This window comes from Oryctolagus cuniculus, chromosome 18 (assembly GCF_964237555.1).
Source record: "Oryctolagus cuniculus chromosome 18, mOryCun1.1, whole genome shotgun sequence".
In the NCBI taxonomy this organism is placed as follows: domain Eukaryota; kingdom Metazoa; phylum Chordata; class Mammalia; order Lagomorpha; family Leporidae; genus Oryctolagus; species Oryctolagus cuniculus.
Window position 1 is genome coordinate 46,863,456 of NC_091449.1, and position 14,938 is coordinate 46,878,393.

At 37.4% G+C, this 14,938-nt stretch overlaps 1 protein-coding gene across 1 annotated transcript in view; it reads left to right on the top strand.

Moving 5' to 3' along the window:
- Window positions 1-14,520, top strand: part of LOC138846537 (uncharacterized) — a 117,740-nt gene extending 103,220 nt beyond the window's left edge. Inside the window, exons 5-6 of the mRNA XM_070062551.1 lie at window positions 13,302-13,377; window positions 13,518-14,520. Coding sequence (XP_069918652.1) covers window positions 13,302-13,377; window positions 13,518-13,615 — 174 coding nt within the window. The 3' untranslated portion in view covers window positions 13,616-14,520. The remainder of the gene's footprint in view (window positions 1-13,301; window positions 13,378-13,517) is intronic.
- Window positions 14,521-14,938: the final 418 nt, after the last annotated feature.

Below are 14,938 nucleotides of genomic sequence, written 5' to 3' on the forward strand. Positions count from 1 at the left end.
CTCTGAAATGAGCTGCTCTTTGAGAGAGGATGCTTGGTGCAAGCCACCTGTCATTGGGAGGAAATAAATTACCCAGGTGGGGAGGAAGCTATAGGATCCCAAGCTTTAGGGGAGAGACGCTTGGGATTAATTGAGGTGGAACTCAGCAGAGTTAGAAAGCAATTTTCTTCTGTGGAAAGTGTAGCGACTATTGTGTTCTAACTGATTGAGAGGACAATGCTAAGAGCTACAGGTGGCATCCAGTGACATTTTTTCCAACATGGAGAAGAGATGATAACCTGAACCAGGATGGCTAAGGAAACTACACTTTCTTATACCATCTTAGAATCTTTATCCTATCCTTTTCTCTGTCAGACTTGCAACTCAACAGTTTGAGTGCGTATTATAGCATATACGTTATAATATCCTAGTTTTAGAAATGAAGTGATGCGATCTAATTGAAAATGCCTAGTGTATAATAAGTTTTAAGTGATAGAGATGTCTTAATGTTTCCTTCTATTTGACCAGACTTTCCATAGGTTTTTGTCCCAATTCTAGGCTCAAAATCTCTTTTTAAGGGGGTTGACATTGTGGTGCAGCAAAATGCCTGTTTGAGTCCCAGTTGCTCCACTTCCCAGTCCAGCTCCCTGCTAATGCACCTTAGAAAGCAGTGCATGATGGTATAAGTGCTTAGGACACTATTACCCATGTGGGAGACGTGAATGGAGGTCCAAGTTTCAGGATTTGGTCTGAACCAGCCTCATGCCTTGGAACCATTTGGGGAGCGAACCAATAGATGGAATATTCTCTCTCTCTCTCCATTTCTCCCTCCCTCCTCTTCTGCCTGTTCCACTTCCTCCTCCTCTTTCTCCTCCTCCTCTTCTTTCTGTTACTCTGCATTTTAAATAAAAAATCAATCTTAAAAAAAAAAAAAACTGTTTTCACAGTCAGAGTTGTGGCATAGCAGGTAAAACTGCCAACAGCAACACTGGCATCCCAAATGGGTGCCGGTTCAAGTCCTGGCTACTCTATTTCCAATCAAGCTCTTTACTAATGTGCCGAGGAAGGAAGTGGAAAATAGCCCAAGTCCCTGAACCCCTGCCACCCATGTGGGAGACATAGAAGAAACCTCCTGGCTCCTGGCTTCAACCTGGCCCAGTCTGGCCCAGCCCCTGGCCCTTGCAGCCACTTGGGGAGTGAACAAGTGGATGAAAGATCTCTCTCTCTTTCAACTCTGCCTTTCAAATAAATAAAATAAATCTTTAAAAAAAGGGTATATCTCTTCTTGGAGCATTTATTTTAGAAATTTTCCAATTGTAGTCATGTTCTTTTCTTTGAGACACAAAAGTTCTCCCAGTCTCTTGTCCATTTTACTAGACAGGAATGGCTTCTTTCTCAAGGCCACAGAAGTCATTCTTTGAAATATAATAATTGAGTAGTATCACATCCCTATATCCCACTCTCCAAGGCAAGATACAAAACAGCCTAACATCACAGTGCTTAACTCTCTCACATTTTATTCCAATAGAGTTGAGTTCAGTCTCTCTCTTGAGGTGCATTTTTTTTTTTATTGAAAAACGAACATTCATTCCTTCCATTACAAAGATGCTGAAAATTCTACCAAATATTTCCTTTAATCATGCTATTTTTTAAAGTTCAGCAAAATTATTTTTTTTAAAAGTTCTATTAATATAAAGAGAACAGATGTCACAGTTACAGTTCTAAGAAGATAGCCATACTTCCCTTCCTCACCTTCTCCCTCACTCAACCCCCCTTTTCCCTTCCTTTTTTTTTCTTTAACTTTTGCAAAGACACACTTTCAGTCCACTCTGTAATCACAGGCTTAATTCACCAATCACAATAATATTCAATAGGTAAAAAGTAAGCAGATCGGCCGGCGCCGTGGCTCAACAGGCTAATCCTCCGCCTAGCGGCGCCGGCACACGGGTTCTAGTCCCGGTCGGGGTGCTGGAATCTGTCCTGGTTGCCCCTCTTCCAGGCCAGCTCTCTGCTGTGGCCAGGGAAGGCAGTGGAGGATGGCCCAAGTGCTTGGGCCCTGCACCCCATGGGAGACCAGGATAAGCACCTGGCTCCTGCCTTCGGATCAGCGCGGTGCACCTGCCGCAGCGTGCCAGCCGCGGCGGCCATTGGAGGGTGAACGAACGGCAAAGAAAGACCTTTCTCTCTCTCTCTCTCTCTCTCTCACTGTCCACTCTGCCTGTCAAAAAAAAAAAAAAAAAAAAAGCAGATCACAATTCCACAGAAGTGTAAACAAAGGCTAAAAACAATAATTACATCACAAGATGTCCATTTTCTTCCCATACTTTTTTTTAAATTCTGTAATAATGGACACATATCAGAGAAAAATATATTTGGTTTCTTGAGCCTGGCTTATTTCACCAAGGATGATGGTTTCCAGTGCCTCTGTTTTGTTGTAGCAGACAGCATTTCATTCCTTTTTATGGCTGAGTAGTGTTCCACAGTGTATATATACCATATTTTCTCTATCCAATCATCATGTGATAGACATCTGGGTTGATTCCATATCTTAACTATTGTGAACTGGGCTACAATAAACATGGAGGTATAGATAACTCTTTCATATAATGATTTCATTTGATAAAATTCTCAGGAGTGGGGTGGCTGGGTCATATGGCAGATCTATTTTCAGATTTCTGAGGAATCGCCATACTATCTTTACTAGTTTACATTCCCATCAACATTGTATTAGGGTACCTTTTTCTCACATCCTCACCAGTATTTATTTATTTATTTTGATTTTTGGATGGTAGCCATTTTAACTGGAATGAAGTGACGCATCATTGTTTTTATTTGCCTTTCCCTGAAAGCTGGTGATCCTGAGCATTTTCTCATGTGTCTATTGGTCATTTGAATATCATCCTCTGAAAAATGCCTGTTCATGTCCGTCACCTGTTTCTTGATTGGATTGTTTGTTTTGTTGTTGTTGTTGTTGAGTTTCTTGAGCTCTTTCTAGGTCCTGGATATTAACCATTTATCAGCTGTGTAGTTCACAAATATTTTCTCCCATTCTACTTAAGAGTCAACTTTTCATTCACTGCTTAAATATATACCAAGTTGCAGACAGCATTAAAATAAAACTTTGAATGAGAATCAGAGTGTCAGCAAAAACAGTTAGATGTTTGGGTAATTAAGGGGGTAATTAAAACATGTGGGTAATTAAGTGAGCAGTAATTTCATAAGTATTACTACCTTTTCTGTATCCACTATTAGTCTTTCCAGTGGTTCTAAATTAATTCATTTAATATATCCCAAATGAAATAAAGGATGAGAAGAAATATTTTCTGAATATTTTAGACATGAAAAATGGTGCAAGATTTTATTTTTCCTATTAATCTCAAAAGAAGCAATTTTGATATAATACTATTTATTGCCAATTAATGAAAAATGTATTTTAGGGAGGAGAAAATGTTGTTTCATTTAACATAATAAGGGCAGCATAAAATGTGTTTAGTTTCTGTGATATTTGGTACTATTAGGACCTACATGAATCTCACATAAAGACTCAGTAGAGATTTGGGAAGATAATTATTCTAATTTTTGCAAGATATGATTTTAAATATTGTCAGAAATAAAATTTTTTAGCCAAGAGTAGAATCTTCCCTCTATCACTTCCTTCCCTCCCCCTGTGGGGCTCCCATCACTATCACTCTAAGGAAATAGTTATCATTTCATCTTCCCATGGCAAAACACAAATTCATATATATATACACACATATATATGCACACACACATATATATGCATAAGATTAACTAAGTACAATTTACCTGAAGAATCATTTAAGCTGACTTTTCCATTTTTTCCTACCGACAGAAGATAACAGGATACCTTTCCTGGTAAGCAAAGAAAAAATGTCTACAGAAAAAAATTACAAATGCATAACATTTACTTCTAAGACTGAGTAACTGTAGAAGCAGGGTCATCTGGCACAATGACTAAGTCCCTGCTTGGGACACCTGCATCCCATATCTAAGTGCTAGGTTTAAGTTTCTGATTACCCAGCTGAAAGTTCAGCTTCCTACTGATGCATATTTTGGGAAGTAGCAGATGATGGCTCAAGTACTTGGATCCCTGACACTCACAAGGGACACTTAATTTCAGTTCTGGGCTTTTGAGGAGTGAAGCAGTGGCTGGAAGATATCTGTTTTCCTCCCCATTTCCCTCTCTCTCCTATTTACAAATAAAAATTAAAGTAAATAAAATCATCCAAAATGATATTTTTATTCATTTTTACACACTGGGTCAATATTAGTGCTAAGTACCTGCTATGTTGTAGACACTGTTCTAGGCATGCCACAATAAACCTAGCACTGTCTTTATCTAGCTCTCATGAAGTTTTATTCTAGTTATAGGAAGGACAGAAACAGAGAGAAAGATTATATATAAATTTATAAGCAGATATAGAGCATTTCCTCTAACACTAATTGCTTCTATTTAAAAAAATAGCAAAGCATTCAATATGGATAAAATAAATGAGCAAAAGAGCGAATTGTAGGAGATAATGTCAATGGGTTCTGGGAGACTGGACTGCTGCAGGCAATTAGAAGGATTCTCATCTAACCCTAGTGAAAGAAGAAACAATTGGAATGTTTTGTGTAGAGGAATTCATTAAATTTATGTTTTAGGAAAAAAATGCTGCTAAACATAGACTTTAAGGTGTTGAACAATATCATACAACGGAAATCCAGGACAGAGGATGCTATGAAAAGATGTGGTCAGGCCCCAAATAAACTTTGATGTCAAAAGTGATGTGATTTAAGTCATGATAGAAAAGATATGGAACCAATCCAGATGTTTCTCAACTGTTGACTCGTAAAGAAATTATGGTATATATACACTGTGGAGTACTACTCAGCTATAAATAAATGAAACCTTGTCTTTCGCAACAAGATAGTCACAGCTAGAATCCATTATACTTAGTGAAATAAGCCAATCCCCAAAAGATAGACGTAATATGTTTCCCCTGATCCAATATAACCTATAGAATACCTAAAATGTAGTGTATTGGTCTGAAACAGATGTCTTGACATTTGATGATTATTTATAACACTGGTCTCTTCCATAGAGTGTGGGGAGCAACTCAGACTAGACTAAGTTACTGGAATTAAGACTTATTCTATGCATCTGCTCTCCCACAATACGGCGCTGAGAAGGGAGAAACAGCTTCTACACAGCTGCCTCCAGTTCAACCAATAAACTGTGCTCCTGATTGGAGGAGAGCAGCGTACTCGGCGTGTGGGTAGCAGAGTTGGGATTGGTGGAAGAGGACTATAAAGGAAGAGAGAGACAACATGCACCAGGAACATCTGAGGGAACATCTGTGCAGCCCCCGAGAGAGCCGGCCGGCGGTGTGCCGCTCCCCCGCGGAAGTGGGGAAAGTGGCCAGGGGGAACCGCCCTTCCACGGAGGTGGAAGGGACGGTAGCCAACCCGGGAAGAACCAGCAGCAAACCCGGGAAGGGCCGAGCAGACAAAAGAACAGCGCAGGGTCCTGTGTCGTTCCTCCACGAAGAGGGGGAGCGACATAGAGGAACAATGTTTTGTTTAGAAGTGTTTCTTTTTCTTCATGCTATTTGTTGAGCTCCATTATTTAAAGTAGGGTTAACTATATGATCATTAAGTATACTGAAAACAGATCATGGTAAGCGTTAAGAAGGAGAATCTGAGAGGGAGGGGGAGGAGGGTTTGGAGGGCAGGGTGGGAAGGGAGACAGGGAGGAAATCTCTCTGGGATCCTAAATCTATATATATGGAATATATGGAACTTGTATAAGTTAAATAAAAAAAAAACAAATCTAACAAAAATGTGATCTGATTTGCAGATGGCATAAATGTGAGAGTAATAGAAAGAAAAACTTAAGTAGGATATCAAGAAATATGGCTGAAATGAAAGAGCTGTTTATTGAAATAGAGGGGTTGGGAGAAGGAATGAGATTTGGGAAGCTGAGAAAGCAAATGTTTAGCATAAAGCAGAGGTAGATAATTAGATATATTTGTTTTCCAGTCAGGAAAGATATTATAACAGGAGAATATACAGGCATCTCATGCAGACAATATTTAAAACTGATGTACTAGATACTATATATCATACTATATCATACTAGATACTATATGTCATACTATATTCCAGACACTAGGGAGTGATTGTAAGCAAAGAAAAGTGCTGTTATTTCCAGGTTGATTATGAAAGCATCAGCAATGGACATGGTGGAAGGAGAAGCCAGTGTAGAAGGAAGAGAAGGAAGAGGGACCATATACTACAGGATAGTTCAGTAAGAGCTGATCAACTGTTCCAACACAGGTGAAGGAAAATGAGAATCAAGGCTTCACCATTGGGCTTAGAGCACTCTGACTGCTGGGTTCTTTGATAGAGTAGATGAATGAGGGTGATGGAGGAAGCAAATGTCCCACTGGAAGTAATTTCAGGAGAAAATGGGAGGATAATACTGTTGTAGAAAACAGAAATGGGGTGACAGAGGATAATTTATTAAACATAGCTTAATATTGGAGAAATAAAACCATGTCTGCAGGCTGTTAGCTCCGTTTCCTTCCAAAGGAAAAATGATGGTACAGTAGAGTGATGGGACATTACTCAGCAGATGTCCTTGGGTAGAAAGTAGGGAAGTAACACATAGGTAGAGAAAATGGCATTAGCTAGGAGCCCAGATAACTCATCTAAATTAATAGAATGGAAGATAGAATATAAAGGTACAGACACAGTGTTTAGATAAATGTAGTAATCAAAGCATGTGGGATGTGAAATCAGAGATAGAAGATAAAATGGACTAGGGAAATGGAATAGAATTGCCTGGCAGCACAGAGGCCTGGCTTGACATTAGCATGGTGAATTTAATGTATGAGCACTCAGCAACGTTTTGTGTGTGTTCTCTCTGTCTGTATTTACATTGGGCTATAAGAATGAAGGTGAACTTATCCAGTGTTGAAGCTTAGCAGAGAATTATAGAAAAGGGAAAATGAAGTAATGAAGCTGATGGTATAATTATATCTATTGCTCATAGGATCTAAGGTTGGAGAGAAATGAAGTGAGGTTATGAGAGGAATGAGAAACAAAAGAAATACTGTCAAAGTATTAAAGTCTTAGTTAGTTGAAGCATTTTTAAGCATGTAATTTAGAATGGGAAAAAGTTGAGAAGCTTGACTATTCTGAATGGAGGAAGCATACAAACTTCCTTCAAAGAGGTTATAGAAAGATGGAATTAAAAGTTGAGTTTATTGAGGTGAGTGTTACATCATCTGGAATGTCAGCATCAAAAATCAGGTTGCCAGTTGCAGTCCCAGCTGCTCTGCTTCTGATCCAGTTTCCTTCCAATGCATCCTGGAAGACAACGGATGATAACTCGAGTATCTGGGTTCCATGCTACCTGTGGGGGAGACCTGGATGGATATCTAGAATCCTGTCTTTGGCCTGGCCCAATTTTGGCTGTTGTAGATATTTGGGGAGTGAACCAACAGATATAGAACTGTCTGTCTGTCACCCTCTCCCTCACTCTAAATTTAAAATAAAATAAATAAGTAAATAAATACAGTTTGAAAATGAGTTTATTTTGATGGAAAGATGTTTGATGTCCATGCATAATTTTTTAAATATGTATTTTCCATAAAGTCTTGAAGACCCTTTCATATTACTGGGTACTATCAAAGTCTGGGTTAGGAGCATAGGTAACTGATATCAGGTAGAGAACCAGTGCAATGGAGGAAAAGTAGGGAAATTCAGATTCAAGATATTTAGGGGTAATATGCATGCATACTAAGATCATCAAGCAGTTGTGTTTAGAAGACATTGTACAATGAATGAGAATGACTGAAGATGACTACAACAGAGAGTTACAGTCGTTTCAGGTGATGACGTGGTCAAGGTGAAGGCAAGGTGATTGCTAGGAAGCAGCCAAAGGGCATCAAGAAGGCCTATGTCTCCTATCTCTGCCCAGCAGAGGGAGAAATGTAGAAAGGACCACCACCAATAGCCATCAAAGGAAGAGATATATTTAGAGGAGAGGTAGGGACATAAAAAACATTGCTCAGGAAATGCTGGGACTTTCTGAGAGCAGAGTAAAATGTTTGCAACTGAAAAATTAAAGGTGACTTCAAGAGAAGTGTCATCTGCTTCTAGTGGAGGAGAACATCAGAGCTCTATGAATTCCTGTGCTCCATATCACAAACGTCAGATAACTTGAGTTAGAATTTCCATCCCAAATCACTCCACATTTCCAGAAATTCTAAATCGTTTCCTATCAAGATTAAGAAACTGTAATGAAGCTAGGAAAGGGTAATACCTATGTGAGAATTGCACTTGATGACGGAATGATCTCTTATCTGCCAAATTTATTTGGAATTACATGCCAGAATTCAAGAAGTATCTCTATAAGTCCTAAGACACTTCGAAAAATTATTTTTTCTGCATAGTTCATATTGAATAATTTGATAACCTTTATGGATTGACAGCATAGTATATAAGGCAAATGGATAAAAATGGAACTAACAAGTTCAAATTCCAAGTCCAGTAATTTGTTGTAGGTGAGATTTGCACAAATTAAATATCTTTGATTTTGTTTCCATATTTGTGATATTGGAATAACAATAACTACCATGCAGCTACATAAAAAATGTGGAAAGTTGGGGCTGCCGTTGTGGTGCAGCACATAAAAGCCAACATCTAGGACACCAGCATCCCATATGGATGTTGGTTCCTGTCCCAGCTGCTCCACATCCAATCCAACTCCCAGATAATGGCGTGGAGGATGGGCCAAGTGTTTAAGCCCTTGCCACCTATGTCGAAGACCTAGATGAAGCCCCCTGGCTCCTGGCTTTGGACTGGCACAACCCTGGCAATTGTAACTGTCTTGGGGAGTGAATCAACGAATGGTAAATCTCTCTCTCTCTCCCTTTCTCTCTGTACCTCTGCCTTTCAAGTAAATAAACAAATAAATCTTTTAAAAAGTGTGGGAAGGTGAATTGGGAAAAGAACTTCAATTTAAAAATATCCCTTCTATTTTACAAGTATAACACATTTCCTTATAATAGGGCATTTCCCCTCCCCCACCCTCAATCTGAGAGACCTGTATTGCGAAAAGGAAGAAAAGAAATGGGATTTTAAAACTGTTTCCCTGCACATATATATGTAGATTTGTATCCTATTTTCCTGAATCTAGACTAGGTTTTCTACTCTTTAATAGAAGATAGTTATAAATGTCCATGTATCTAAAGACTGGCTAGTAATGAGGAGATGATGGAAGGGTAATATAAAACACAAACTTAGAAGGAGGCTACTAGGTGCTTTGTCAATGGACCACCTAATATCTGAATTTAAGTTGTTTGCATATTGTTGATATGAATCCCAGTTGTATCCAGCCTATTTCTTCTTCTCTTGTCACTTTACTACCTTCGTGACCTCAGATCCAGGTATCCTAATGATAGCTTCTTTGCATGTCGGGAGTGAGTTTAAAGAAAACACTCATCTAGTTTTATGATTAAAAGCTTGTCCACAAAATAATTTACCCTGGCATTTCCCTACTTAAAATATGTGAATAAAAACATGAGTTTTTAATGGAGGCAATAATTACTCAGCTTGGATAAAGAGATAATTTTCTCAAGAAAGGGAAGGGCATAGGCTTGTGACATTCTTATGAATGTCAGGAGTCTTGGACCAAATAACAAGCATGCCTAAATAACAAGACAGGTTAATTGCAGGGAAGACTGTGAGATGTCAAATGTTAAGGATGGGGACTATAGAAGCAGTGAGCAATTTTCTAAAGCTTACCTCTGTTAGCAGAGGATACTGTGAGGTGTGCATTCACACCCCAACTGCAGCAGGAGTAGCAGATGTACAAAAAATCATCATACCTATGCAAAGAGTGGAAGGTAAACATGGAAGCCGCCAGCCCTGGACAGCATAATCATCTCCATTTACCCAGAATCAGGTGGACTTTAGGAACTGCGCAACACAGCCAAACACATGGGGAGCCTGATAGTGATTGACAACAGATTCTGATAAATGCTGACATGTAGGGTCTGACTCGTTTTCATTTGATGTTGAGATAAATCTGTCTGATATTTCTGGAAGCCAAGTATAAAAGTAAAAAATTAAATTGGGTCACTTAATTCATTTAAAAACAACAAAATATATTATGTTAATACAAGATGAGAATATATTTAACAAATGCAGGTATGACTTTATAGCTTTGTGGTTAAGACCAAAGGTTTATATACTAGAAATTTGACTTAGCATTAGTACCTACCTGGAAGGGTTAGCTAGCATTGAGTGAAGTCATTCATGAAAAATATCTCACTATATATCTAGGAACATAAGAGGTACTCAAATATTAGTTTATCAATAGTATCATTCTAGGTGATTTTCAAAGTTTTTCTACTACTTACATACAGTTTGAAACTACATTACACAGATCTGATATCACCCAAAGATAGGAAACATACAGCCATATTATGTATGGGACTATAAGTTGGATATAGCAAGAATATTAACTTTAATTTGGCTGGGAAATAAACAAATCTCTCTGCTTGGCCCCTCCCTCTGAATTGCTGGTAGTTTAAAAACTTCTATAGATGGTGAACTGGGCCACAGAATTGCCATCAGGGAACAACTATTTGTTGTTCTGATTTATAGATACATTATCTAAAATAAAGCTCAATCTTTAATATGAGGAAAGTTTAGTGGCTTACAATATTTAAACTACATAGATTTTTATCAGAATATTTTGGTATTTTAATATGTTGCAAGACAGATAGATGTTTTCCCAACAGTGAAAATTTTCTTTGCAATGCAACTAATCAGCCCCTAGTTGAAAGATTTTAATACTATCATTTATTTTTGAGCTGTAAGCATTTAAATATGAGTGTTAACTAATTTACACTTATAGGAAAATGTAAAATGATTTATGGGAAAAATTAGATTTGCATATCAGTTTGTATGTGGTAACATATCCACTTTTTCTTAGAAATATCCATTTGCCCCAAATTAGATCAGAGGTGAAATGAAAATTAAAAGGACTTTTATTGCTATATGATTGATGAAATAAAATTTGTTTGCGAAGTAAAAACTACCAGTATTTCTACAACACTAACATTTCTATGGATATGAAGTGTATGTCAAACCCCACGCAGTAACTGTGGCCCATACTATCACTCTGCAATTGAAACATCATTATCCTCAGTTTACATATGAGAGACATAACAGTCAGAGAGCCCAAGGAACTAACCTTGGTACTCATACGTACTGAGAGTGTAGTTGTAAATTCCAAAGTTCTAATTCCAACACATTTTCACATACTTACACTTTGCCTCACTTGAGGAATGTGAAAGTTAAGGACAGAACAAAATGCACAGATGATAAATTCAAATTAGAATTTTTTTTATTTATTTGAGAGACACATTGAAAAAGAGAGAGAGACACACACACACACAGATGGGGATATCTCTTATCTGCTGGATCATTCTCCAAATGCCCATAGTGGTTGGGGCTGGGCTGAGCTGAACTCAGGAGCTAAAGCTGAATACAGATCTCCCACATGGGTGAAAGGAATTCAATTACTTGAGCTGTCAGAGCTACCTCCTGGGTTCTATATTAGCAGGAAGCTGGAACCAGGAGCCAAATCTGTGACTCATACTCAGACTAAAAGTATGGGATATGGGCATCTCAACCAATGTATTACCTGGTAGGCTCAAAGTTCTCTCCAAAATGATATGAATAATACAAGGATGTTCTTTATAAAGGAATGAAACATTGAAATGTGGGTGATAGAGTAACTTATTATTGCATTGCCTCTTGAATAATGCACAAAAATCCAGAACTAGTAATAAAAGAGCTAGTACTGGCCTTGGAATTAAAAGGTCAAGAGTAACAAGCAGTTATTGTAGTATGGCACGATGTAAGAATGCTCTCTTTGAGAAAAGCAACAGCCTTTAATGGAGAGTAGAATAAGTCCCAGATTATCTAGGAAAAGGAAGTTAAGGACCTAAGTACCCTAGATGTTCTTTCTCACTCTGATCTTCTGCCATGTCTTCCTACTGTACTAACTAGCTACTACACAAGGGATGGGAATGTGTTTATTTTCATGTTAGTCCATTTCTGTTGCTAAAACAGAATGCCATAGAGTAATTTGTAAGGAAAATAACTTTATTTCTACAGTTTTGCAGGACAGGAAGTCTATGAGCATGGTGCTGTCATCTGGTGACGGTATTTTTGCTGCATTGTAACATAGTAGAGGGCATCTCATGGCAAGAGAATGTGTTGGAGCACAAAACGGTGGAAGGCAGATCAAGCTGCAGAGAATGACCTCACTTTTACAACAAGGCCAATGACTAACCTACTCCTCTGATCTTAATCTATTCACTAGGGTTTGTCCACATGACCTAATCATACTTAGAGGTACCACTTTCCAATATCATCACAATAGCAATTAAATTTCATCATCATCATGGAGGAGGCACTCAAATCCTATAAGTGTCCTTCAAACAGGTCAGACTTATATAATAAATATCAGAATAGAGAATGAAAAGAACTAGATATTGAAAACACCCAGAAGATAATGGGCATGAAAGTATTCTTTACATGAACTAAATGTCACTAGAGGAGAGGTTACCTGTTTCAAAATCATGCCATTAAAGGTTTTTCTCTGTTATTCAGTCTTAATAGTTATCATGAAAGTAATTTCCTTTTTAAAAATGCTGCAAATAAATTATAAATAATAGAAAATAAAATTGTGAATACAAATATATGTGAATACATAAATATGAATATGTGTGTGCAATCACATTCAATTCTTTGGAACTGCACACCCACAGTTATAAGAGACTATTGCTGAGGGATAGCTATTGGTGAAGAGATAAGAGACCAAATTGAAGAATGAGTGGGGAGGAAATCACATTTCTCTTTTTTATACTTACTATGTTCAAACATATTAATTTATTTGTAATTAAGAAGGCAGGAATCAATATTTAACTTCCTGAATTTGCAATTAAATTTTATTCGTGAAGGCAACATGAGATTGAACAAATTCCTTAATCCATTTGTGCTTTGTGATTTTTTATAGATAAAAATAATGAGAGCATACATGCAAGGTGATTGACATATAATAAATATACATTATATGCTAAGTAATAAAGAATACTGAAATTTAACATGCTGCAACATAACAGTTCTTAAGACACAATAGTAAATCATTAAGTATTAATCATCTTAATCATTATAAATTGTAATAAGGTGAGTAGTATTTTAAATATACGATTTTTAATTTCTCCGTTTCACAGATGAGAATCAGAGATTCATCGATGAAAGCTGTCTTTCCTGACATCACATACAGAACAACAGATGGATCCTATGAAGGTTGTTTTAACCCATGCATTAATATCATTTACCTACCTATACCTTTTATTAAAGAATATTCACTGAGTGTAGTTTCCAAATTAGCATGGTAAGTATTTTGTCAATAGAACTCTAATTATTGACTCCTAAAAATCCTACAGAATTGCTTCGCCAACCTGGGAGGAGACTGCTCATGCTTCATCATGTTAATTGTGAAATAATCAGGAATAAACATAACATTCTGGCATCTGGTATCTAATTTTGAAATATTAGTATTTTTGCTATATTAAATATTGTTGGCTCCCCTATTATTCTTCTATTTCTTATGCTTCTTAAGCATCAGAAGTATTACGTTGTTAAAAATATTCTGTGAACTGAATCTGCTTTGCTCAAACTTATGACAGGCCATGTTTTGATTAAATCATAATATGCCAAAAATATAAGGAAGAAATGTATATATTTTTAGGTAATTAACATTTGGAATTAGAGATGGATGGCACTTCCTCCCCCTTACCAGTTGGTTGATGATTATAACTGGTATTTTCGTCCAGGCCAATTTTTATCATCAGTCTTTTTTGCAGAAACTTACAACTACTTCATGTTTTTGTCTGCTGTAATTCATCCAATTTCACATAAGGGTTACAGAAGAATGAGTTGAACTCAGACAAGAAAAATATCATTCTCAGAGTTTTAGGCCCCAATGGAATTAATCAAATGAGTTGTATTCAGATATTTTCACAATACCTGATGGAGAGGATTATATAAACAATTTTCTTTCTCTTGCTATAGAAATTCTGCAAGGGACTGGCGTTGTGGTATAGTGGGTAAAGTCACTCCCTGCAGTCCCAGCATCCCACATGTGTGCCAATTCACGTCCCAGCTGTTCCACTTCTAATCCAGCTCCCTGCTAATGGCCTGGGAAAAGCTGAAGAAGATGACCCAAGTATTTGGGCACCTGCCACTCATGTGGGAGACCCAGATGAAGCTGCTGGCTCTTGGCTTCAGCCTGGCTCAACACCAACTGTTATAGCCATCTAGGGAGTGAACCAGTAAACCAGTGGAAGACCTCTCTCTCTCTCTCTCTCTCCAAAACTCTTTCAAATAAATAAATAAATAAAACTTTAAAAAAAAATTCTCCAAGATGTGTTACTCTTGGTAGTTCTCACATTTCTAGCATATCCATTTTCTTCCTTCAGTTATGATACTGGCAAACTAACCTCCAGCTCCACGTGCTCGAAATCAAGGATGGTATGATTGGTTGTGGAAGCTGCAGTACAGCCTGCAATCCTGTTGTTCTGAAGTCAGAAAGACCTTTGAGTTAGTATTGAACTTATTATTATCAGTGTGTTTATGCTTCTTCAATAGTTTCTTTGTCTCAGAGAAAGACAAGACTCCATTGGTAGAAATACCTGTTATTTCAAAAATATTTGTTTTATGAGGCATTGTGTTAAGAAGTTAATGTTTGACCAATAATCCTGACAAACATTTGCTAATTATGTGACATTGAACCTTTTAAGTAGAAGAGGAACCTGAGGGTATTAAATGCTAATATGCTTCTTAATTTCACAAACTTTAGACAAGG